The sequence below is a fragment of the Musa acuminata genome, chromosome BXJ1-9 (genome assembly GCF_036884655.1).
Source record: "Musa acuminata AAA Group cultivar baxijiao chromosome BXJ1-9, Cavendish_Baxijiao_AAA, whole genome shotgun sequence".
Lineage (NCBI taxonomy): Eukaryota > Viridiplantae > Streptophyta > Magnoliopsida > Zingiberales > Musaceae > Musa > Musa acuminata.
Genome location: NC_088335.1, coordinates 44428928 through 44455202, shown reverse-complemented (window position 1 = coordinate 44455202; position 26275 = coordinate 44428928). Strand labels below are relative to the sequence as shown.

At 38.5% G+C, this 26275-nt stretch overlaps 4 protein-coding genes across 4 annotated transcripts; 3 read left to right on the top strand and 1 right to left on the bottom strand.

Moving 5' to 3' along the window:
• Window positions 1-2663: 2663 nt before the first annotated feature.
• On the top strand, window positions 2664-3365 carry LOC135593711 (plastocyanin-like). The gene has a single exon (XM_065083946.1). The coding sequence runs from the start codon at window positions 2715-2717 to the stop codon at window positions 3222-3224; it is 510 nt and encodes a 169-aa protein (XP_064940018.1). The 5' UTR covers window positions 2664-2714; the 3' UTR covers window positions 3225-3365.
• A 543-nt stretch (window positions 3366-3908) lies between these two features.
• Window positions 3909-12609, bottom strand: LOC135593710 (probable protein phosphatase 2C 60). Its single transcript, XM_065083945.1, has 5 exons — window positions 12109-12609; window positions 11423-11840; window positions 10652-11019; window positions 7474-7710; window positions 3909-4417 (listed from the first exon to the last, which is right to left on the bottom strand). Exons 2-5 carry the CDS (start codon window positions 11739-11741, stop codon window positions 4148-4150), a joined length of 1194 nt encoding a protein of 397 aa, XP_064940017.1. The 5' UTR covers window positions 11742-11840; window positions 12109-12609; the 3' UTR covers window positions 3909-4147.
• A 5899-nt stretch (window positions 12610-18508) lies between these two features.
• Window positions 18509-19692, top strand: LOC135594377 (expansin-A11-like). The gene is made up of 3 exons (XM_065084760.1): window positions 18509-18700; window positions 18770-19091; window positions 19170-19692. Exons 1-3 carry the CDS (start codon window positions 18556-18558, stop codon window positions 19477-19479), a joined length of 777 nt encoding a protein of 258 aa, XP_064940832.1. The 5' UTR covers window positions 18509-18555; the 3' UTR covers window positions 19480-19692.
• Window positions 19693-21909: 2217 nt separating this feature from the next.
• LOC135594376 (protein FD-like) lies at window positions 21910-23134 on the top strand. Its single transcript, XM_065084759.1, has 3 exons — window positions 21910-22496; window positions 22598-22675; window positions 22763-23134. The coding sequence occupies exons 1-3, from the start codon at window positions 22020-22022 to the stop codon at window positions 22838-22840; spliced, it is 633 nt and encodes a 210-aa protein (XP_064940831.1). The 5' UTR covers window positions 21910-22019; the 3' UTR covers window positions 22841-23134.
• The last annotated feature ends 3141 nt before the right edge of the window (window positions 23135-26275 follow it).

The window sequence follows — 26275 nt, the reverse complement described above, 5'->3', positions numbered from 1 at the left end:
GAGCTTCGTGGAGTTTTTTTTTTTTTTAAGTACTCCTCCTCAACATGTGTGATCTGTTACACATGATTCTCCCTTTGGAGAGACAAGACTTATCCCTCCTGGATATCTATCCCGTTGGAGCAATATCTCTCTTCGTTTCGAAGACCACCATCCCCTTGAACTACTCCAATTTGCTGAACAAACTATGCATTGTTCTGCCTCCTGCAAATGCACTTGCTAGATTGCGACTCTACGTCAATACAACCCCCACTGCACCACTCAAGGCCTAGCAACATGCTGAACTTGCTGCACACTTCAGCCTCCTATCGACGTATCCTTCATATGCTGAAGAGAAAGTTTCAATGCACCATGGCGTCGAGTTTCGATCGCCTTAGGATGGCCGCGAACATTCCATCGTCCACATACAAGCCCATGCATGAGTACCGAATTCTTTGCGTTAGCAATTCCCCTCACCTCTATGAGCTTTGCACAACTCTTTCGGTCACTGAGTAACTTATTCCACCTTGCATGGTCTCATCCTTTATCAAGCGTCTCACTTGCCTTGAGCACCATTAAGTGTAGTTGTCAACGTCGAGCCGTAGCTCGAACTCAGCCATCCCAATCTTTGTGCACTCCGCATTCTTCCCAGCTTGCTTGTCCTCGTGGTGCCTCTTGCACGAAGGGTTAGTCATTTCTCTGAATGCCACTCTCAGATGTCTGCTCCTCTAAGCGACTCCTTTTCCCTATATCTCTATACCTGTTTTTTCCCAAACGATTGCGTGTGCTAGCTGCCCTCAATGCAGCCCCGCTATGTCCCCCACATTTGCATGTCAAGTGTTTCTATGAGTGCTTGTCCCGCTCTGATACCATCTATCACAGACTTAACTAATTTTGCCTAAGTCGTGCGGCACCCTTACGTGTCCGTCCGCAAAGATCAGCCTCCCCAAAGCCTCCCATGGACCCTTAGGACCTACAAAGAGAAAACAGGTTAGAGAGAATGTCTCACTCGGGATCCACAAGCAAACATTTCCGAAAACACTTCATAGACAATGAGAATTACAAACATACTTTACAAGCTTTGAACAGTTGAACAACAAAGAGTCAAAATGGTTCATTACAGATCAAAAATCTCTCACAAGTGTTCACATGACACAACCTTTATTTATAAGCCTAAAGCGGCTACCAAACCCAACTAAAATGGGACTATTAAGCCTTCGGTCATCCCTCTATATATTGTGCAAAATATGAACATACCAAAAGACATGAACATACATAAACATTCTATCAAACATCCTGTTTTGAAGTTTGTCTGTAACAGTACATTCTGACCACCTGAGATACCGATGACCATTAAGTAGCCGCTTACGGTGACATTCAATGTTAGGTATAAAAGTCACCTCTTAGAATAATACCAGAGAGTCGGACCTTGAACATTCAAATACTCTCAACCGTCCCTTTACTAACTTAACTATTGAAGGGGTCAAGTCAAAAAATCCCTCTCACAACTTTGACCTATGTGTAGGAGCGTACCACTCAGAAAAAAGGAATAAGCCCCAGCTCCACCTCGGGTGGATTAGGCGGACGACCTCTCAACCCAACTCCGAGCCAATTCTCTCCAACCAAGAAGCCACATTGATAATCTTGCACACTAAGAGCCGACCAAGTCATACTGACGACTTGGCCATGGCATAAAATTACATAATATTTTTGAGGAGGGTCAATATCACAAGAATGTTAGCCACCGAGCAACCCTAGTAAGCACCCCAAAAAAGAGATGCAACCTGCCCACTCAACTTTAGGTTTCAAGGGGCAACCGTCTCTCCCTCCGCAGACGAATGGAAACACCTTGATTCAGACCCCGAACTATTACTAAAGGTTGTTCAATGATCCCGAGCTCTCTCCCTCCGGGGTAAGCATGGGAAAAATCTAGTCATAGGTGACTTACAAGCCAATCACGTGAGTAATGACACATGTGACACAATACACACACTTTTTATTTATTATTATTTATTAATATTTTATTACTTTATATTATGTGTTGTATATATTGTGATATTCATAGATCTGTATAATAGAAATCGGAAGATCACGATAATGAGATTGATTCATCTTTAAACGTAAATTCTAAGTAATTTTGATCGTAGATTACTCGAGAAATGACATTACCGATCTTACACACTCGAAGAGGATCAAACCATGCTGAAGACTCAACCACTAATTGTATTATATGTGGATGTAGACAAAGAGATAATTGTATGACAAGTGATAAATAAACACCACTAATTTTCTTTCTATTATTCTTCTCGCAATATCCCCTGCTTTGTGAAGGCCCCAACCCCTGCACGTAGATCACTTGGTTGCCAATCACCACACTCTGCCTTCATTGTTCCCCTACCTTGTTTGGTGGATCTGCAACTCACAGAAAAAAAATCTCCAGCCTCTAAGAATTGTCTTCATATAATCTCTCTTATCATTTCTCTTGTACTCATCATTGCTATCCACACATCACCCCATCTTTGGCAAGTCATGAAGTATCATCTCAGCCAGTCCTTCCACTTAGATAACTCCTCCCTTCTTAGCCACCCATTATCCAATCCTTCGTCTCTCTCTCTCTCTCTCTCTTTCTTGATTCTTGTGTAGTTGCCTGTGACTATATATATAATATATATACTTTCCATCCTCCCATTTAATTGTTGAAGCCACAGAAACTGGTGAGGATAAGCTCAGACGCAGTAATGGCCAGCTTGACCAGCGCAGCAGTCACCATCCCCACCTTCACCGGGCTGAGGGCCGGCACATCGGCCGCGGGGCGCGGCGCCAGCGTCGTCGCCGCGCACAGCAAGGCTCCTGCCGCGGCCATGGTGGCCCGGGCGTCCCTGAGGGAGGTGGGCGCGGTCGCGGCCGCGGTCGCCGCGAGCGCGGTGCTGGCGGGCAACGCGCTCGCCTTCGACGTGCTTCTGGGAGGCAGCGACGGCTCGCTGGCCTTCGTGCCCAACGAGTTCTCGGTGCCCTCGGGGGAGACGATCGTGTTCAAGAACAACGCCGGGTTCCCCCACAACGTGGTGTTCGACGAGGACGAGATCCCCGCGGGTGTCAACGTCGGCTCCATCTCCATGCCCGAGGAGGACCTACTGAATGCCCCAGGCGAGACCTACCAGGTGACCTTGAAGGAGAAGGGCACCTACACCTTCTACTGCGCTCCTCACCAGGGAGCTGGAATGGTGGGGAAGGTGACTGTTAACTAAGCTCACTGTGCTTGGTGTGCCACTCCCGAGTCTTGCTTATATTAAGAGTTAGTGTTCTTAATGTATTCATTGAGTTCCTCTTGATGAAAGAGAGTTGGTCGTCTTCTTCATGTGGAATATAAATCTTTCTTCTTTCCTCTATCATAAGAAATCCTGCACTCTAATTGCCAAGATGTATAAGAAAATGTTTGTGCTGAAGTTTTACCTACTTGTTGAAGAAGAAGAAGAGATAGAGCAAGTTCCTAAAGCTTCAAGCTTCCACAAATGACCAAAAGGATAGGGCATTAATGTTGGCCACATTGCACAAATGATTTGTACTACTAATCAAAATGAGATTGCAACAAATTAACTGCACGTTAATTGTATGATTAAGTTGATAGCATAAGGTACTTCAATTAAAAGTCACTGATGAGCCCAGAAAGGGGCACGGATGGCAATGGCTGTCATATGAAAGGAAGAAAATTAGGATACATCAGTGTTGATCACTAACCCAAAATTTTGGGTTAGAATAAGTTTTGGAGCTCAATCCCATCCATTTGAGCAGCAACAGGTCACCTCAATGGATTTAAGCACTTGTTACTCAACATTCTGCTGGCAATCATCAACTAGAAACATATCAAGTGGTTTAAATGAATTATCGAGCTGATTACCAAGAAGAACAGGTCAAAGAAAAATATTAGAGAGTAGTGAAAACTGTTGCCTTGGTGGTCCTTCATTGTTGATTCTGAAACATTACTTCCTCCCAAGTTTAGAAGCATAATACACAGATGAACTATTCTTGCATGAGAATTGGCACAATATAATAGGTTAAAACAGATGTATCTGTCCTTGAGCCCATTTCGACTGATGCCGGTGAGGGCAAGATCATGGAGGTTGGTCTGATTTAATTTCATACACATAATTAATGAACTGAGAGGAATATATCAGGAGGCACCGAGTTGGGTTGGCATGGTGCAGGGTGCAAGAGAGTTGGCTGGCACATTGACTCCACCCCCTCTCAATGACAGGGAGGGGCCCTTCAGTGAGCTGGCTCTGCTAACAAGATTGGAGTCCAGGAACACAACAATAACAGTTATGTCATCATGGAAATGCCGCCGTACTCCACGATCGATCTTCTTGAGATCGGAGTATCTCATCTCTCGTTTCTTGGCTGCTTCTTGAAGTGCAGCTTTGACAAGCCTTCGAGCACTTCCCTGCAGGATTCGTGCAAATGGACAATCAAACCCCACTGTTTGTGAAATCAATTCAATGTATAGTAACTGGAAGGCAAGTCAATAAAATTTGCACCAACAGACAATTTAATATTTGTAAGATCTGTGTTGATTTCTGTAGGCCACGTTACCAATATGCTTACCCTCCAGTCCCAAGTTCAGATGTCCATGTGTTGGACATCCGTCTAACAAATCAGACATTCTTTAGACTTTTCAAATAGGGATTCTTAAAAGCCAACCGAGATAATGAGATTAGATGTTTTAGCTTTTTCTACTATAGCCTTATTATGAGTAATTTTCACATCCTCATAATATCAAAATTGAACACTTCATCTCAAATAATAAAACCGAATTAGCATATCGATGACATTTAAGATTGTTTTGCATGATGATGAAGTAATATATCAGATATTACCTGGCCAAGGTGGCAGTGAATGTGCCTGTAATTTCAACGGTGCCATTCCAGTTGTGATGTCTATTAGAAAGATTTGAGTGAAACATTTTTATCATTTTGGTCATTTCCAACCTATTAGCTGCAAACATTTCATAGAATTGCATGCATCTTAGGTAGGCATGGTTCTCAGTTTTATGCATTACTAAGGAATACCGAGTGTTCGGTGCAGCCACCACTAACTGGGCTTTCTCTAATTTGAGGAAGAAACGGTCCTCAAAAGATTAATATATGGACTTAAAAGGATTTTATTGCTACAAAATATATTTTAAAGTAGCCAAGAAGAACAATTAGGAGGTTCTACAGACTCATTTATAGCCTACTAATGCCTAATTTTTAATTTCAATAGGCTAAAAATTACTAATGATTTTATACCCTTTTAAACTAGCTAAACTCTTCATAAAGAGTAACCAAATTGCCTTCTTTTGTAGCAAAAGGACACCTCAGGACTCTAAGAAGTCCATCCAGTGAGTCAGAATCCATGACTTGAAATCTTGTGTTAATATTAACTGACATGGCATTTAAGACAACATGCAAGACCATATGGTTTTGCTTAATTCTCAACCTTACAACCACAAATTGGTAATAGAATTGGCTAGAATCAAGCAAACTTGACAGGTATTGACAAATTTTAGGCCATTTGACAAGTCAAAAGAATAAAAAAAATAGAAGGGAGTGTAGTCAAGGAAAGCGCCACCAAACAAATGTTTTAGGTGAAAAATATGTCGGATGAGATTGTGAACAATTAATGATGAAGAACCATCTTGCTTTAAAAAAGATTTCAGAAAAGTTTATTCTAGGCAAGGAAATCAACAAAAATCATCAATTAGTTGGTCTAGAAATTCTAAGAGTTCTGTTGAAAATTTTAAAAAAAAATCTTTTGGTCTTTTTAGGAACTCCTTTTATATTAAGTACACTCATTTAGTATTTGGGTATCGAGAAATCACATTTTGGATTTCTAAAAAATATACTAATTCCCTAGGAGATTACTCTTGGGAATTATCATCTTCATTAATTGTGTCAAGGCTCTTAAACCTTTATAAATAGTAAAGCTTGTCAATGGATCAAGCATTTTTTAGATTTTAATAAAAAGAATTGTATCTTCTCTAGTCTCTCACTCGCCTCTCTTATCTCACACTTCTCTTTCTTTCTCTTTCCCTCTCTCTCTCTCTACTTCCCTATTCTGGTCTACATCAATCAACCTTTGGTAAGTGGATCTGATACATTATAACCAGACTAACATTTTAGGTGAAAAAAATATATTAGATAAGGTTTTAAACCCTCAATCTTTAATAAGTGAGTCTAGTCATAGCAATGTAAGAAAGGAAAGCACCATCACACCAATGTTTTAGGTAAAAAAATATGTCTGATGAGATTACAAATCATCAACCTTTGGTAAGTGAATCTGATATATCATAACCAGACTAATAATTTAGATGAAAAAAATATATCAAATACGGTTTTGAACCCTTAACCTTTGATAAGTGGGACTAGTACCATCATTAGACCCACTTATCAAAGGTTGAGGGTTCAAAAACTCATCTGATATATTTTTATACCTAAAACATTAGTCTGGTGGTGGTGTACCATACCCACTTACCAAAAGTTAGAGATTTGAAATCTCATCCGACATATTTTTACACCTAAAACATTAATTTGATGATAGTGCACTAAATCCACATACAAAGGGTTGAGGGTTCGAAACCTCATATGATATGTTTAAACCTAAAACATTAGTCTGATGGTGGTGTACCAGATCCACTTGTTAAAAATTGAGGGTTTGAAACCACATCCAACATATTTTACACCTAAAACATTGGTTTGGTAAACCTTAAAAACCTTGACAAATCATGTTAGGGTCTTTGGATCAAATCCTTCACTACTTATCCTTTGCTTAAAAAAAGGAAAGACAAACAAAAGACCAAAAACACAACTAACAAAGATGCTACTACTATTGTGTTTTTATTTATTGCGACTATCGTATTTGTCATTTGCTATTGTTATAGTATTTAATATTCATTACCAATGAAATTGAGAGAAAAGTTTATAAAGAGAGGAGAAAGGGGAGGAAAGATAACCATTAAGGATCAAAATCTAGAAGGAAAAAGTAATGGGATGTCCTGTTAGTCTTAAATTCAATAGGCATTTTCTTTTATCATAGTTTGTGTTTGCATTACCTAACACTTCCCTCGAGGTCCATCATTATCCTCTACCAGCAAACCTACAAATTTTGAGCATTCTTTATGAAACACAAACTGTTTATTCAATATATTCCTTATTATGATGATATTATTTTCTCATAAATAATTCTGTATTATTTTATTGTTATTTATATACAATTCTAAGAAACGGACATTGCACAAAATTTAAAAATTTTCTCATATAATAATTTTATAATTTTTTTATCATTTTATCTGAGTTAATTGAATGCTTATTGTAACTAACATTTTTCTTTTTTGTTTATGAGGTTTTTGATGAAAAGAACGAGCATTCTGTTCAGGTTGGAATTGAGTAAGATATAGATTCCAAGATCAAATAAAAAATATTTTGTGAAACTACAACCAGGGAAAATAGATATAGAACTCACATTGGGAGGGTTGTTTTGAACAATATCAACAGCTTCTTGATTACTAAGATGCTCCCAAAGTCCATCAGATGCAAATATAAGAAACTGATCTTGGGGCTGTAGTGGTTGCACAGTAATTGATGGTTCTGAACTCAATATAGGTTTCTTGAAAGGTTCACGAAGTCTGAATTTCACATGTAATGGTTCACGGTTAAACTCTGTCCTTTTTAAGTATACATCACCAATTGACCTGGAGATCTGCAAAAGGTGCTCTTGATCAGAATGAAGCAACAAAAAGAAAAAAGAAAGTAAAGCAGATAAATTTAGAATTCATACACGAAAATTGAACACACAGATTACAGAAGAAAACAATTGACAGAGTGCATAATAGCCAAGTGTTTTATCAAAAATATGACATTGAGGCTTCGGTTCCTAGTTTAGTGGTGAGGCAAATGATATTGTTTACCACATAAAGATTGGATCTTCTCCTAATGAGAGGTACTCTTCTTAGAGGGAAAATAGTTAGAAAGGGAGGAGAAATAACTAAATATCGCTATTATTAAGCAAATAAGAAATTACATGTCTCAACCATGCCTCTTGGACTAAATTGCTTATCATATAGGAGAAAAGCTAATCCCCCATAAAATCAAACTAAAAGATATGTTTGATAAGAACTCCCAAATATGACTTCCAAAAGCTAAACAAATTGCCTAATCTTACCATAATAGGACACTTAGACATCAGGATTGGACTCTAATGGTTCACCAAAAATAACTGTTGCAATAATCTATATATATATGTACAAAAATTACTAAGAAAATAAAATATAGACCTACTCCAACTTGGAGTGGATAGTAGGCTTGGATAGAACACTCCTCTGACTTGACTAGGATTGAGTTGTACAGTCCCTTCAAGAGTCAGATAGACCTCATATAAAACAGGATTAGACTGCTTTGAACTGAATGTTGCTGGACTGACATGCAGTAGGGCTTCAACAAGCTATTGAAGGCTAAATATATCCAGTCATCCCTGATTTACGGCTGATCTAGGGAAAAATAGGCCCTCGCTGGGCTCAAGGCAGATATAAGTGGTCTGACGTTAGACCATACTGTAATAATTCCCTCAGATCCGCCTTACACTGGCAACCGAATGGAACTGTAGTATGGCATGTTCAAGATTGCATCCGTCCTATCCTCTTAACATGCTAGGGAAAAATAAAGAAGATGATGCAAATCAGGGCTATCAAGTTGACGAAGAAAATCATCTCAATATGTTTCTGTTGAGATGGATTAGGAAGCATCTAGGATTTATCATCACAAAAGTCTTCACCTGCTGCCCTTGATTATCATCAATTGTCAAAACCCAAAGTATTGATCCAGTAATGAAATGATATCTGGTTGTGCCAAACCTTGAAGGGCAATTAGATCTTCATGCAACCCACCCTTTTGTGTGCTGTCTTTTGCTCTCAAAAAGACAACCAAACCCTGAAGAATGTCAAATAGGGTGATCAGCTACTAACTGGTGTTTCAACGTCAGTTTCTAATAAGATGATACTTTCAGGATGCTGATAATGCTTTTGTGGATTGACTTAGAGACTGTTAAGGCCTCCAGGATAGAGTAGTTCATGGGCCCAATTGATACGAGTCAATCCGGATAGGTTTATTTGATAGATTACAGATATTTTAAGATATTCTAGTACAGAATACTAAATAAAATACTTTCGAATAAATTAGGAATTGACTTATGATTTGGGACAGAGTAGCCCTGACTATGCTATTTTCAGTCCTAAGAAGACTATAGCATTCTAGATGACAGGTTTGGGAGGCTGCTTTTCTTCTGGAGAAGCACTTGTCAAAGGCAGCACTAACATATAAATTAAACAAATATAATTATTTACAAAACACAAGAACCAGAGAAGACTTAGGGCCAACCATTTTATAGATATATTTATCGGTTTTTTCTCTTGTACTGAATCCTAACCTACTGAAAGCTAAAACCTTGGACTAAGTAGGCTTTCTGAGTCCAAGCAGGTTTTAGTTACTTATCAGACTTTTTCATCTCAACCATTAGCCAACAGAAAAGCTTTCTTAAAGTGACAATGCATAACATGATCTAGGTAGAGGCAAACTTGACTTAGGTAATGTAGTTCAGCTAAGACTGATGCCATCAGTGGTTAGAAAATCATTATCTAAAAAGAACTGGTAAAATAAGTGTAACTGGGAATACTTTTGATGATTTAACTACATGCGAGTGAATCCATGCAAATGAAACAGATCCGAAATAGGTTCCAAAAGAAAGGCATCCCATAGCAATATATCATATTCTCATGGCTGTCATAAGTCAAAGGATGCATAAAATAGCATCAGTGAAGCAACTTCTTGGAATAATAGGCTAGTTGAAGTGTGTTTATTTATAAAAAATCTATTCAACTCTCTATTGGGTTTGTACCGAATTTAATGTCACAAAAAGGATATATAAGAAAGGCACAAATTATAACTGCTCAATGAGAATTTTAGAAAGGTTACTCTCTTTGTATAATTTTAAACTCAAAGATCATCAAAGCAATTGTAGTCTTAGAAATTGTCGGTTAGGAAGTGCATATCATACTTAATAGTGTTTTTATTTAATATTTCAATAGTTTGATAATTGTCATGCCAATTTTTCCACGTTTGCATGATAGCTAAGATCCCAGGGAGTTCAGTTTGAGGATAAGAAATGACGTGTGTTCATGACTGTCATATAACAATCCAAGTTTCCACTTAGTCCCTTCTCATGGGTCCATATCTTGGGCCAAACATGAAACCTACCTTGCTTGGCATGTTTCAGTATTTAAAATCTAAAACAAACTAAATGGCTACAAGGAGTAGCCAAATATAAAGTTGCAACTGTTGTTTTCAACAATATATGGCTTCGTAGAATGCAAGCAAGTAGTGCACTTGAAATGGTCAATTGTTCCTATTGTGGTAATTATAAATATGCTTGTGAGAAATCTACTGAAGCATGTATAGCTAATGAGTCATCTTTGAGAAAATTGTTTCCTCTTGTGGTAAATTATATATATATATATATATATATATATATATGCCTGTGAGAAGTATAGTGCAGCATCAGACGTAGGTAATGAGTAACATTTATGAAAATTGTTGACGTATGCATGAAAATTAAATCCAAAAGATGACTACATATATATTATGTGCACCTGGATTAGGCCCTTCACACGCCAAACATTGTGCTTCAAAACAACAATTTGTCTATCATCCGGATGCATTGACTGCAACTCTTGTCGCACAGGCTCGATTCCTACATTGTGCTCTGCTGACAATTGCACAGCCAAAACTTCCCCAGTTGCTTTGACAACTCTGCCTAAAACAGCACGGGAGTCTCCGAGATTAGCTATATATAGCATACCACCACAGATTACCCCAACCAGACAGCATGAGCCAACAGCTGCAATCTGAGGTTTTACAGGCCATTGTTCGGTCACCAGGGAGATGAAACCCTCCTCTGTCGCTTGGTATGCCTTCCGTATTACATCAGCTGACATGGACTGCTGCTCTGTTGCAAATCCTGACAAACCAAGCACTTCTATCAAATAGGTCCTAGTAATTACAATCCTCAAATTTTAGACAGAAGATCAGCATCATTGTATCCATCCTAGACAGAAGATCAACCTAGTCTGAACCGAGTTGCTTAACAAAGAAAATACAACATTTGTAGAGCTACAAAATAGTTGAGGTTGTTTGTGAATTGAGGAGCTAATGATTCATTCAATTGCTAGAAAAAAAAAAAAGCATCATACAAGGTTTTCAATGGAAACTTTGGATTAAAAGTTTCCATATTATGATGGCAGTATAAATAATCTTCCAAACAAATTACATGTTTTTCTATCTAACAAATACTGAAGTGCTAATCAATTAAATAACAAGTGGTGTTTAAAAATTAAACTGAGTCAGGCTAGTTTGGAACATACTCTTCAGATGCGGGAAGAGATGATCATTGACATAACATGAAGTTTCTGGACCACCATGCCCATCATAAACCCCCACAAAAGTACCATACGGCCCAAATTCAACTGAGCTCAGAGGTCCTGTCTCAAGTTGGCTCTGATCCTCAAGCAAGTTATTGGCTTGTACCATGGCCATGGAGAACTCACCGTACACATGCTGTCCACTGTCCTTGTACCAGAGAAGCCCATCCTTCCGACCGATCACGTCAGAGCCTGCATGGGCATATTTGTTTGATGATGGCTGCCAGCAGGCCTTCAATAGGTTCATCAATTTTGCTAACATCCCTCATCTCATCTAAGCCCACGTTTGAGTTGTCAACATGTGTCGTAATTCAATCTGCTATCCCAAAATGAAAAACCCCAACCTTTTCCTTCGCCTACTCTGGAGGATTGAAAATAAGGAATATAAAGCGCATTAGTTGCAAGACAATGAAAAGGATAAAGGAGTAGGTAAAGCAGCCAAAGACACTGATTCTTGAAAGATGATCAAACGATTAACTTCTTCTCAATCGAGACAAGAAAATTCACAACGAACAAGACGCAGGTTTCAAGATCACCTTTTTGTCCACTCCATTTTTCTTATCTCAAATTAGATGATCGCTAAGAAGTCAAACCACATAATAGATTATAAGAATCCAAAACAAGAATACCTTCTATGCAAATCCAACGCCCGATGGCAAAACCCAGGACCATCTCTTTCTCGGCACCAGATGGCATCAGCTCGCGAAAGCAGAGACCCCACTTCCCTCGCAAGCGCAACACGATCTGCTCACTGGTCGTCAAGAGCTAGTCTCCCCGTCAATTCCAACCTAAACTCGACCAAATTCGCCCAAAACAAAACCCTCCCCAAATCCGACGCCTCAGGGATGAATAGCCGTAAAAAGCCAACCTTTCGGATCGGGATCGCCTCAGATCAGGGGAACGCGTTGCCTGCTTCAAGGATCGAAGAACCCTGAAGCGGATTGCTCCTGGTTTCTACCGGCGGATTGGGGCGATGGTTCTCCTCTGGCTTTCAAGCTTCGGCAGACGAACAAGACCACGACATAAAAAGACCAAAAGGAGGGGGCATTTAGGGAAGGAAACAGGCACATTTCGGGAACACTGGGCAAAATGGGAAACAGAAACGTCCTTTCCTTTCTTGCACGTTTTACCGGATGGCTCCTTTTTTGGCATGTTTGTGCAAACCATATGTAATGAGAAGGTTAAGTGGTGTTAGATTAAGTAATGGAATAATATCAAGTTGATTAATTAGCATAATTCATGTGATTAGTGGGATAGCTAATTATTTTTCTGAGATAATGAAGTCAGATTGGACCACCGACCCAGTAGGAGCAGCCCACGTGTGTAATGCCAACTTCACGTTGGATCACACGTGCATTGACACGTGTATATTAATAATTTAGTCAACTCCAAATGATTGAGACTTTAAGATTTTATTGTTGTTGTATATTAATAATTTATTTATATGAGATGGTTCCAGAAAAATATGATTCCTTTAATGGATTAAGGATGATATTAGGGGTCAAAACCAGCTCAATTTAGATTCTTTGTTATCACTAAAAATATCGAATGAAATAAAAAATAAATCAATATCATTAGGATTTTTTAATATCATTTTATTTTCATAAGAAAATAGATAGCTTAGTTGATAATGACTTTAATTATTGGTAGCATTTCTCATTTATCTTTGTAATAAAAACCTCTATAATTTTTACCTTCACATTGTATTTTTTTTAAAATCTTCATCATATATATATATATATATATATATATATATATATATATATATATATATATATATATATATATATATATATATATATATATATATATATATATATATATATATATATATATATATATATATATATATATATATATATATATATATATATATGTTCAATTTGCTTATTGCAAGGCATTGCTTTTTAAAAAATGTAAATGAAGCCCTTATATTTCCAAAACTATTTGATGGTCGACACAAATGTAAAAGCTATATATATTATTATATTGGGCTTTATTAATAATATTTGTAGAGTGTTTGCAAAATAAACATATATTTTATATTATTTTCAATTTTTTTTGTGAGCCAATAATCTCAATGAGGCACTTAGCTTTGTTAAGGAATTGATACATGAAATTATGAAAGCACTGTTATGTATATTTGTGATGTGAGAATTATCTTTTAAAATATATAAATAACGCTATTTCTTAGTATTATCATATTCTCCCTTTATTGCTATATAAAATAAGACTTTGGATAGAATCTCCAACTCATATTTGGATAAGGGTAAGAAAGTTGAGTTTGATTCACTCCTTTTTCGTGTTTTTTATCATAATTTATCTTCTAAAATATTAAAATTTAAAGTTATTTTTTTTGTATATCCGTTATTCTTTTTAATATCGAATGCTCGGACTATCGTCATGTATACTCGTTATTGATACGATCTATTTCCTCTGAATAAAATTTAAAATATAAGAAAAAAATCACACTAAAATTAAAGATTAAAAAAACTAAATTAATTTTTATTATCTGTTCAATATCCAAACCTAAATTGAACCTATTTCGAGAGATTGCTTATGGTTCTAAAATATTATCAACTATTATGATAGTCAAAACCAATATAAAAGCCATATATATTTGATAATCAAAAGATAGGAATCTAAATTTAGCTAACAAAAAAAAATGTCAACAACACATTTATCCGATAATAAGAGAAAACAAAATATTTCGAAATAGAAAGGGGTTATGAAAAGAATGATATGAATAAAATTACTACATTATATATTGTATATTCCCTTAATGTATCTTCATGTGATGTGTTCTTATTCTTTCTAAATTACTACATTGTATATTGTGTTAGACTTTTGGATCATGATCATCATACGACCAAATCAACTAAGGTAATCGATACATTATTTAAGAGATCGATCAATGATGTAGAATAAGCGTGAATTCACTTCTTAATGCTCATGTTGAAAATGTGAATATAATAGACAAAAATTAAGAGAGAATTAAGAAAGAAGCAAACCACATTTCTCCACTTGCTCTATATAATAAGACACAGGAGAGAGATATCTCCTATCTGGATAAGGATAAGAAAGCCGATTGGAGGCCAATTCGACCATCATTATTTTCTATGCCTTAATTCAGATTCTAAAAGATCATGAAAAGCTTGAGTTGGTCATTTAGTGTTCCATAAATGTTTCAGATAAGAAGGCAACCTTTTTGGTGTTATAAAGCTATTCTAGAACATAAAGTAGCAATTGACTTGTATAAATGAGACTATCATGATTCTAAAAATATACAAGAGAATAACTTGTGATTTTGAAAGACAATAAGTAGATTAGATTCTATATTATTGATAGATTGCATATCTGATGTCGGATATTACGATACAATTAACTAATTAATTTGACGAGTTTAAATCATTGGTCCAAAATCTAACTCCCAAATGTCTAGTATAAGTGTCATTTGTATGATCTAACTTAGCCAAATGAGATAATCAATTAATTAATTTGATGAGTTTAAATCACCGACTTAGCAATATTTAAGCTCAAATTAATAATAATCATACATAATCTTTTATATCAACCCAATTTTCTTACATCTAAATGATTAGTTGGATGGTATGTTTTCGATCTGTTTCCATGGATTGAGGATTCGAACTCTCATTATAGTTAAGATGTAAAGAGAAGACGAATGACATAAAGAAATCCCTTCAGAGAGAAGTGTTCTCCTGCAGAATGACATGAAGAAGGCTTGACACCATACTTTGAGCTTACAAATGTAGGGCTTTTATCTCAAAAAAATACACTAACGTAAGCACTTCTCTTCATCTTTGCCTTACACCGTTTGTGGCAGCATTTTGAACTTTGTTGGCTGTTCACTGATGCATTTTGAATCCACACAACAATATGTTCTTCTCCATCTGAATCATCTTCCCTTATTTTGAGCAGTGAGACAATATTTCACTGACTCACTTCACCTTCCATCACAGAATTAGACCTGCATGCAAACACCTTATTCGATTTTATCGGATAATTGATTTGCTAAGTCCGAGTTTCATTCCAATCATCCCTCACTTCCGACTATATCAGAGTATTATAATATTCTCCAATTAAGAATTTAATGTGACATAATACAAAATTAAAGTATAGCATAGTACACGTGAAGTATAACCTAACGATAACTTTGTATTATGACTTGCTCTCAAGTCTCATTCATGGATCGAATAATATGATTCGATCTGATAGAATAATTAACTCATTAACTATGTTGAGTCTATGTTGAGTTGGATCTCAAATGCACTCTAAAGTCCAAATTAATAGTGTTAGACCTAACTAGACCTTAAAGAACGTATTCATATCTTCTCTCGCTTTCGATAGGATACTAAATCTACTCATTACAGCTACTGATTGCAGTTGGTGGGGAAGGAGATTGGTGTTGTGTCAGCATCAGTTCAGATTGGCCCGGAGTTGGTGTATCTTCTGAGTTCATTCCGCCCGGAGTTGGCGGAATGAAGCTGCTGTCTGGCGTAGGTGTTCTTCGTGGTTGACTGAGATCTAACATTTAATAGCTCAAGTGGGCGCCGACATCGACGACCAGCACTTACCGGTATGAGCACAAACCGCTCGAACTCCTCCTGTTTGAGTTCCTTTGTAGACATTAGTTTTCTTGGTTCCTTCTGACTTTTGACACGGAACAGTACTGGACATGTTCTCCTCTTTGGAAAGAAAGCTCATCACAATTGGGTCAAACTCAGTGCCATCTCTCTCTCTCTCTCTCTCTAATCTGAGAAATAGTCTGCCTTGCTTGGAAAGCACCTGCAGATGCAAAAGCTATGGTGATCACATGGGATTGCACGTTGACTTATAATTCAGAACTAGTCAACTACACAAACTTGGAGCACTTCCCTAGAACACATACAAGATGAGTATAGTTTAGTTATATCAACTTCTACATGGTACTATTACATCTATGTGTATAAAATTTCCAATTCCATCTATGTGATTGATCTACATGCTACTATTACACATTGGTATAATCAAGCCAAGACTAAGTCCATGTTGAAATTAATTGCTTAACACAATGAAGAAAGGTTATTATAGGCGACTTCAAATAAGTGGAATACTATGGCTTATGGTTGCTAATGGTTTTGCACCAAATGTGTTACCCATAGTGGACTATACGTAGTAAATTTTGTATTATTAGTCTAACGATAATCAATTTATAATTAAGAAATTTTGATAATCATCCTTTCCTATAAGTCATTTAGATTATCAAAAAATAATTTAATAATTTCACGAAGACTTATCTTACTCTTTCTGGCTCACTAAATTATATAATTATTTATTTTTTAAGTGTTTGTATCATAACATACTTATGAGGTGAATAAAGACAAAATAGATTACCAAAGTGACACAGAACTAAATTAATATATTTTTATTTAAATATATTTGATTGCTTTAGGAATTTTTTACATATGTAATAAGTTGTCTCATGTCAATATCTACTCGACAAAAAGAAGAAAATAAAAGAAATCATATTTGATCATTAAAGATGAGAGATATTAATAGAAGATTTTAAGTGTTCATCCTTACGAGAATGAAATTATATCGATTAAGAATATAGAGAAATTTTATTTTAAAAATCAAGTCAAAGTTATTATTTGATTTGATATTATCATGATTTTCTTATTTCCTTATTTTTCTTCTTATTCTTATTCTTTAATGCTAAAAAAATCATTAAAAATAATTCAATAAATCGAATTACATGAGAAGTCTAAAAAAATATTTAATATATTAATTTTGTTCTCACATTATGTACGAGTGGTGTGAGACCATTAATTATGTCTTGTAGTATAATTATTCTATTGAGATGTATGGATGTGCAACAATTTGAATTTTCTTATTTTGTATTAATTTATCATTGTTATTTTCTTATCTCCTTATCTCTATTCCTCTCTCATTCGAAAAACTATTACTCGTCCTACGCCTCAAAGCTGTGCGTTGCATTACCATCACAGTCCTTCCATACGTACGACGACATGCATCTCCAAATCTACGAAGGTATACAAGTCAATCACCGACAAGATCAAGTTGGTACGACCCCCCAAAAAATGACTTTGGTTCACAGGAAGTGTCTCCGCAAACACCAATTCAGTGTGTAACCAAAACACAATCCAACCTCTCTCTCTCTCTCTCTCTCTCTCTCTCTCTCTCTCTCTCTCTCTCTTTAATTGGCATGTTCAATCATTCATGTGAAAAGCTTCTCTTGTCCACGAGCTTCTCCTCTTGTGAAAAGTGATCTGAAATTTATGAAGCTCGTGTCGGGGAGTAAAGGCCAAAGGGAGCGAGAAAAGTTTCTGATCCTCCCTCTTATTCCTGACATCTCTCAAGTTCAGTGTCCAGTGAATCTTTCACCTTCTCTCCAGCTCATATATCTCAGATCTCGGCACCGACAAGTAGTTCTCCAAGAAATAGACACTACAATAAGACAATCCATTGGCAAACATAGGAGTTAACTATACTGATCTCCACTGTGCCATTATCATGCAGTATCATAGCTAGACATGTTCAGATCAGCCATTAATCTTTCTACTGTCTAACAGTTTATCCTTTTCCCTTTCCTTCTTCAGGTGCTAAGCTCACTTCTTCTTTGTTTCTCTTCACCTACCTCTGTTCTGCAAGTGGCAGGCAGATCAAAAACCTAATCCGAAGCGAATATATATTTGGAGAGAATCCATGCCAACCAACACAGAGGTCATAAACCATGTGCTTGCTCTCAGGTTGGAGCATGTGACCATGTGATGCCTCTCACTTAACAACTCCACCTTTCTGATGAATCTTAGCAGCCAAAGAGATCACATGAAACCTAATTGATTGCCCACATAAACAAATGACAGCCCATTGAGAAAGATAGCATGGGACTGATGCGATCTGTAGTCGATGACAGGAAGATGACTAATGGACGCCCGCAAGTCATGGATGTGGCTGCAGCAGTCACATGCCATTTGCCTTCTCCTCCTATATAGACAGCCTCTAAATGATGTTAGCATCCATCCCTTTAACAGGAAGTGTTCACTTCGAGGTGGATGGAGATGGGCGTCAACTTTGGCCTCTTCGCTCTGCTAATCCTGAGCTGCTGCTCGTTCACCACGATCGAAGGCCTTGCACGATCAGGGTGGACGAAGGGCTCCGCCACGTTTTACGGTGGCAGTGATGCGTCGGGAACAATGGGTAATTAAGAGGACGGATCTTGCTGCGGCCATGTGATTTCGAGGTCTCAGTGGATTGTTTGGTGTGCAGGTGGAGCTTGTGGCTACGGCGACCTGTACTCGGCGGGGTACGGCACCAGGACCGCCGCCCTGAGCACGGCGCTGTTCAACGACGGCGCGGCGTGCGGGCAATGCTACAAGATCGTCTGCGACTTCAAGACGGATCCGCGGTGGTGCGTCAGGGGCGTGTCGGTGACCGTCACCGCCACCAACTTCTGCCCCCCCAACAACGCGCTCCCCAACGACAGCGGCGGGTGGTGCAACACCCCTCGCCAGCACTTCGACATGGCCCAGCCGGCGTGGGAGAAGATCGGCATCTACCGCGGCGGGATCGTCCCGGTGTTGTTCCAGAGGTGGTTCTCCCCTCTTACTTCTCTCACGAATCCATGAGCATGCTCGACCTGGACCAACCATGTCTCCTTGCCACGCAGGGTTCCATGCAAGAAGCATGGAGGGGTGAGGTTCACCATCAACGGGCGGGACTACTTCGAGCTGGTGCTCGTCACCAACGTCGCAGCAGCCGGATCGATCCAGTCCATGTCCATCAAGGGATCCAATACGGGGTGGCAGCCGATGTCGAGGAACTGGGGAGCCAACTGGCAGTCCACCGCCTACCTCAATGGACAGTCCATCTCCTTCAAGGTGACAACCAGCGACGGCCAGACGTTGGTCTTCCCTGACATCGTCCCTTCCAACTGGGGTTTTGGCCAGACCTTCTCCAGCCGCCTGCAGTTCAAGTAGAAGCAGCTCTCGTGATGCATGCGATTGATGGAGAGTTAGGGTTGGCTGAGGCTTGCTGAATGTGGTTGCTAGGGTTTGCCCGCCATTCTGCCAGGGGATGAGATGAAGCTTATATCATCTCAACTACGTACATGGGCATGAAGGTTTTTAAGCATGCCTGTATCCTTCATTTATGATACATGAGATGGATGTGCACAAGTGCATAGTAATCGACATGTGTGTTCTTTGTCTGTGTTTGAAGACAGTATATTGTCTCGTGTAAACGACTCCATGTTTTGCTGAACAGATTAAGTGATACTTATCGATGAGATTGGGTGGTAAAGATGATCAGCAATCAATCGGTAGCTACTGATATTAATAATGATAATGCTAATGGTAATGAAAATGATTATAGTATTGATATTGGCAATAGCAATGATATTGGTATTGACACTAGTAATAGCTTTTTTAATTATAATATTAATTTAAATCGATTTGTATTAATAGGTTGAACTGATTTAAGAATTGAAGGAAAATTAAGAGGTAAAGTACCCTTAATTTTTTTAGAGACTTTTAATTTTAATTTTTTTTTTTATAAATAAAAGAAGAAAGAATATGTTCGGAAGATGTGATAATTAGAAAAGATGAAATGATTATAATAAGTAGTACGAGACGAGCCAGAAGAAAATATAATTATAAATAAATATTTTAAATATAATTAAATATATAGCTTTTATATACGTATAATTGACGTCATATAATTAGTATTTACGATGAAAATATGCTTTTATAAAACACACACAAATGATCTCTGTTGAACTACTCATCTCCAACACCACATTGGTGACATGCTTAGATAAGAACCAAAGTTAGCTTCGTGATTTGATATCTCGATAATCAAAATCTACGTTAACACAATTATTTCTATAATTAATACAGTAAAAGGTACAATCAATAATTATATATGTTTTGGTTTTCTCCTCCTCCTTTTTAAGTACAAATTGTTGTACTGGTACACAAGATTGGGTGGAGAAAGCAAATGTTCAACCATGAGGAAGATTAAGATTTGCCCAAGAATTGGGAACTCCAATTCATATGGGAACTTGATCTTTTCAGGACCATGATTCAATCGAGCCATGTGAATATTGGAACTTGAATATTAATATTAATGCACTATGTTCCTCTTAATCGAATTACTTGAATGCATTGCATGTTCTTTCTGTTTTTTATGTCATAATTAACGAATCATTGCTCAAAACTCAACCAATAATTACAAGAGAATAACTGGAATAAAAGAATTATATCATTGTACACAATATCTAAAATTTCTCAAAGTGATCATAGCAAGCATCTATTTAACTTAAGATGAGAATACTGTTTAAATGATTGAGAACAATTTCTATGTTATTCTTATATTTTTCTTTTTTTTTTCTTCTCTTGTTTTTCTGTCCAAAACTACTATCGTTGCTTCCCCTTTTTCATAACGATTGCTATCCATTTTTCTTAGATATAGGTTAAAAGAAGAAAGGATTATGACTAAAGTGGGCAGGTAATTTTTCTATTTTAATATAATTTTAAAAATGGATTCGGATTCATATCGGGTTTGTGACCCGACAAACATGATTTGTTGTTCGGAAGAGTCCTCGCCGACGTCCCGACAAAGGTAGCGATGGAGTTCACGACGACAAGACGTGGAGCGTCGTCGTGTGGTGTGAGATTAAGGGCGAGCGTGACATGAATCGTGCTTTTTGCCTTTGCCTTTTGTGGCCCCCGCAATTTGGCGTCCATCTCTTTCCACCGTCATGCGAGCTTTTGGGACGGGAGAATGTGCATCCACAGCGGATAATAGCGTACGACTGTCATTTCTTTCTTCCTTCCTTTCTCTCTCTCCATCTATCTCTCTATCTCTATCTTTATACGTCCTTCGTAGCAGTAGCAGCAGCAGCTGACACCATCTTTCGGTTGGGTGTCGGAGTGTCTCTGCGGGCAAATGCTTTGTCGAAGACGCTACTGAAAGAAAGGTGAAGGACAGCAGCACGCACCACCCGGTGAGCTACTACATGATGGATCTCACTCCAGCTGACAACCAATAATCCAGTAACCAAAGTCTTAACCGGGTTGATATTCGATAGCTGCGCTCATGGATACAGTTGATTAAGATACAAAATGAAAGTATGTGCAGTGATGAAACAGGCAACCGAAGTGAAGGCTGACACACAAATCATCAATTTTGAGACTGAGAGCAGAACCATGGCTGCCATGCTTTCCGTCTCCACCAGACTCCATAGCTCCGCCAGCTGTCTTGGCCAATAGGAAGATAAGTTGGCCTACCCACAAAGTTGAATCTATCTGGGGAAGTCAAAGAACTGATCTATGTGACACAAAATCTAAATATTAGATATGGATTCCGATTTGGCATAGTTAGTATACATGACTTTTAAGCACTAAAAAGAATTCCATTCCCTCCTCCACAGTTCCCCTTAAAGCACAAAACGACTCAGTCATTCAGATCCCATATTCTGGCTAGGGGAGGTCATCATCTCCTCTTCCTCTCCTCCTCCATGACTCCCTACTCCTCCATGCTCTCCAAGAACACCAGGATCATGGAGGAGGTGTGGAAGGACATAAGCTTGAGTTCTCTGCAGCAAGACATGCCTTCCATTCCTTCCCTTCCACCAAACCACCTCGAGCGCCTGTGCGGTGTCAGCTCGTCGACCACCACCTCCTTTAAAAGCATCATTCTCCAAGACTTCCTAACCGAGCACTTCAAGGCGACCAGTAACCGCAGTCCTCCTCCTTCTCCCGCTCTTGGTCTCAACTCCAACCTCGGCGGTGGCAGCAATGGTCTCTCCTCCTCCTCCGCCTCCAGTGTCTTCTCGGATGGCGTCGGTGACGGCGTCGTAGCTTGCTGCAGCAAGAAGCACCAGATGGAGCATGAGTTGAACGAAGAATCCGGCGATCGGAGCGACGTCGACCGAAGGAAGAAGCGGATGATCAAGAACCGTGAGTCGGCAGCTCGGTCGAGAGCCAGGAAACAGGCATCGGCTCCTCTCTCTCTCTCTCTCTCTCTCTCTCTCTCTAACTTTTTCCCTCCGGTGATTATGAGTTCTCACTCTCTTCACTGTGCTTCATGGGAAAGGCTTACACAACTGAGCTGGAGCAGGAGGTGGATCACTTAGTGAACGAGAACAGGACGCTGAAGCGACAGTTTGAGGAGGTAATTCCGAGTTCAGTAGCACTTTAACAGTCCCTTCTTCTCCCCTTTGATGAGATCAAAAGGCTTAAGTCGTCGTTCTTTGCGCAGCTAAAGAAAGCCGCGCAGGATCACCTCTTCGTGCCTGCAAAGCACACCCTCCAAAGAACCCTAACAGCTCCATTTTAAGGGAGAGAAGAACAGGGAGTTCTCTTTACAGCCGATATACACTTCTATGTACAGATATATCTACTGTGATAGTAGTACATATACGTAGAACGCCTCTCTCTCTCTCTCTCTATACATACATACATATATATATGTATGTATGTATGTATGTATGTATGTATGTATGTATGTATGTATGTATGTATGTATACTTAGGGTATCTCTTTATATTGTATACAGTGCTTATGCTTGTATATCTATCTGTCTGCTCTTTGGAGAGCAACAAGAACTCTTGTAAATTTGATGCTACTTAAAAGAAGCTGTCTCATTTTATTTCTCTCGACATCACCGTACTCACTCCACTTCTTTTCTCTTTTACTAGAAATAGATATCATAAGAAGGTGCAAGGAAAAAGAGGAGAGGTCGATAGTGCATGACAGGTGTGCTAAGCGCGTGAACTTATTATACTGTTCTTCCTCTCTTATCGGTGGCAAGTCTGGGAAGTAAAGGATGATTGACCCCGAGAAACGAGGTTGCATTTTTCTCATTACAGCCACATATGTATTATTGGTAGTCCCTACTCGGCACTCATGAAGATCACTTGTCAGCACACAGGCATTCATTCATGTGCTTCCAATCTTTACCTTGATTCCAGGTCCACAGACAGACTGTGAGACGAGACAAATATGACAATACAATTGTCATAGCATGGCCACATGAAACCAAGACATCAAGTTGGTAAAGAGAGTGCCAGCCAACAAGCATTATGATGGCTTGAAAAACCCTCCATAAAGCAGATAATTGCTTTTAGGTGAATCATTGTGACTGGTTCCGTTAATTCACAGTCAGCTTGTATATATATATAAAGAATCTTGCTGTCCTCTCCCTGTCATTGAAGTAGCCAATCCTGATTCGAGCAGACCACCATTTCTTTCATCTGCCATGACCTCTTTGTGCTTGGATGGCGTTTAGGATTCTCCATGCACAGTATGCATGGGCCTCACTTGTTTGAGGTGACAGATTAGGTACTTCCTATGGTGCAGCAGCTCAGATTGGATGGGTGAGTGGAATACGCTGAACCTGATTTTTGAGACAGCTTCTTCAGCCTCCCTCTTGGATTAAGATACGTAGTGTTTTGCAACTTTATGCTGTCGCCGAGGTATCAACACGGGTCCATCCCGAATGCACAAGATTATCAATATGGTTGAAGGAGCGTATGTCTTAGGTTTCATTCTCCTACGTATCAATAAAGTTAGAAGATTACTTTTTTAGATGTCTGTTGACTATGTGCACACAGATCAAATATTTAAGTTAACAAGAGTTAAAGATAAGAGAATTATAGTATATATATGAGGACCGACCCAGCACTATTCCTAAGGATGCTTTTATATCTGTTTTTACATACGATCATACATAACAATATTAATGATCCTCAATCGTCATCATACCCAGGTGTTTAATGCCCGCTAATATTGTAGGTGGTCAGCCCATGCGTTGGGTGTAGGAACCATCCAATCTGCTCGATTTAGTCTCGTTCGATGCTGTTGTCCACCTACTGTGTGGCCCGATGCATAGTTACATCGCCTCGTACAACCTCGAATGGAGTGGGTGCAGAGGGATGACGTCAGGCGACCAACAGGCTCAGGCTCATGGTGTTAAGTTGGCTCGATGCGATACGTTAATTTAGGGATACCATGTCGAGTATACTATGACAACCGATTGTCACATACGACAGAATGCTAAAATATGTTATATTCCGAAGCAAAGACTTGTCTCAATACGTGTCTCGATACGTGGGTGCAGAATCTAGCATTTCATGGCTGCATTGTGTGTGTAGATACATGCACAGGAAATGAAGTAACCAAAATCCTTTCGAGTCACATCATAGATATCCCTCAGGACAGCTGAGGGGTCACCGAATGGACCTGCTCGGTAAGTATTTAATGTTAGGCACACTATTATCGACCATGATGATTTATATCACATCATTAAAGTTATTAATAAGACCATCCTATATATTAATAATCCATCATGTTTGGCTACCGTGAGCTGTTGGAGTGGATGCAGTGGTATGATACAGCCGAAGAAGAAGCCACCTCAAAAGGAGTCAAAAGAATAAAGCTCTCAAAGGTCTTGTCGAACATGCTAAAGAGAAAGTTGGTATCCTCCCTGAACATATTCAGTATGGAGGTGGAAGTATTCCTACAAATTAAAGGTGCAGATCGAAGGAAGATACTTCTGAATGCTACGTGCCAAAAGAACCATGCGTATAGTACTAAATTGTATTGGGAACGAGAAGTAGTCACTCAAGAGGTAAGAGCAACTAAGGTCTATGCTCAAGAAATCCAAAAGAGCCCTTCGGCAAAAGGGATTAGTAAAGAATCGAGCAAAGCTAAAGAAAGGTAAATGAACGAGCCCCAAAGCATTTATGAGCACATCATACAAATAGTGTTAGTCAATTTGACGTGACAAAGATGACCTAAACAGATCTTCTTGTTCAAACCCTATCACATTTCCGTACTTAAATGAAGTATGATGGAGGTCCAATTAGGAAGATCGAGTCACTAGATGGATTGGTTCAAGGCATGTTCTTCCGTCTTCGAAAAAGAATCCAAGTGTGAAATACCCACTCGGATATGTGAATTGACTGAAGGGGAGTTCTTCCATATATGAAAAAGGATTTGGTATTTAAATCCACATTTAGACAAGTCTTATAAAACTTAAGCCAAGGGTATTTATTCATCGTGATTTCTTCGACGCTCTCATATCATTATTTATTCTTATGTGATGATATGACATACTTAATTTACACATCATTGTTTAAGCTCCATATGTTAAATTTTGATTGTTAGTGAATAATTGTCATATCAATGATATTTCTCATAGAGATCAAAAGCTATTATTCATATTTAGATGATCATTCCAAGTTGTAGAATTGTCAACCAATCAAATAAGGAAGTTAAAGTTGCCTCATGCTGCAAGATGAGGACCAAGTGATGAATCACCAACAAGTTATAACTCTATTCTAATACATCATGAATGGTTACTTCAACTTGCAAGAAAGGGAATCTCAAATCACTATTTCCAACTTTAAATGGATTGGCCCCATCTTTTCTTCTCAGCTAATGCCATACTGAACACAAGAATGAGTGCAAGGACTGAATTAATCTGAGGAGGGATGCTCAAGAGGGAATTATTATCTAGCTGATGTGACTAATTCTTTACCATTTTACTCCTTTGGATGCCTCCACACCAAACTTTGGCAGCAGAATGGATGGCATCAAAGAGAAGACTGTTTGACCAAGGAATCAGAATCTCTGGGTGGAAGGAGTAATCTGATGTCCTTGGTTCCTTTAATGCTTTTAAGAACTGGTACATGCACCCCCAAGCTTACTGTTACTTGTGCCACAGTTTGTAATGCATTGTACAAAAGTTTACTGACATTGATGTGATTTT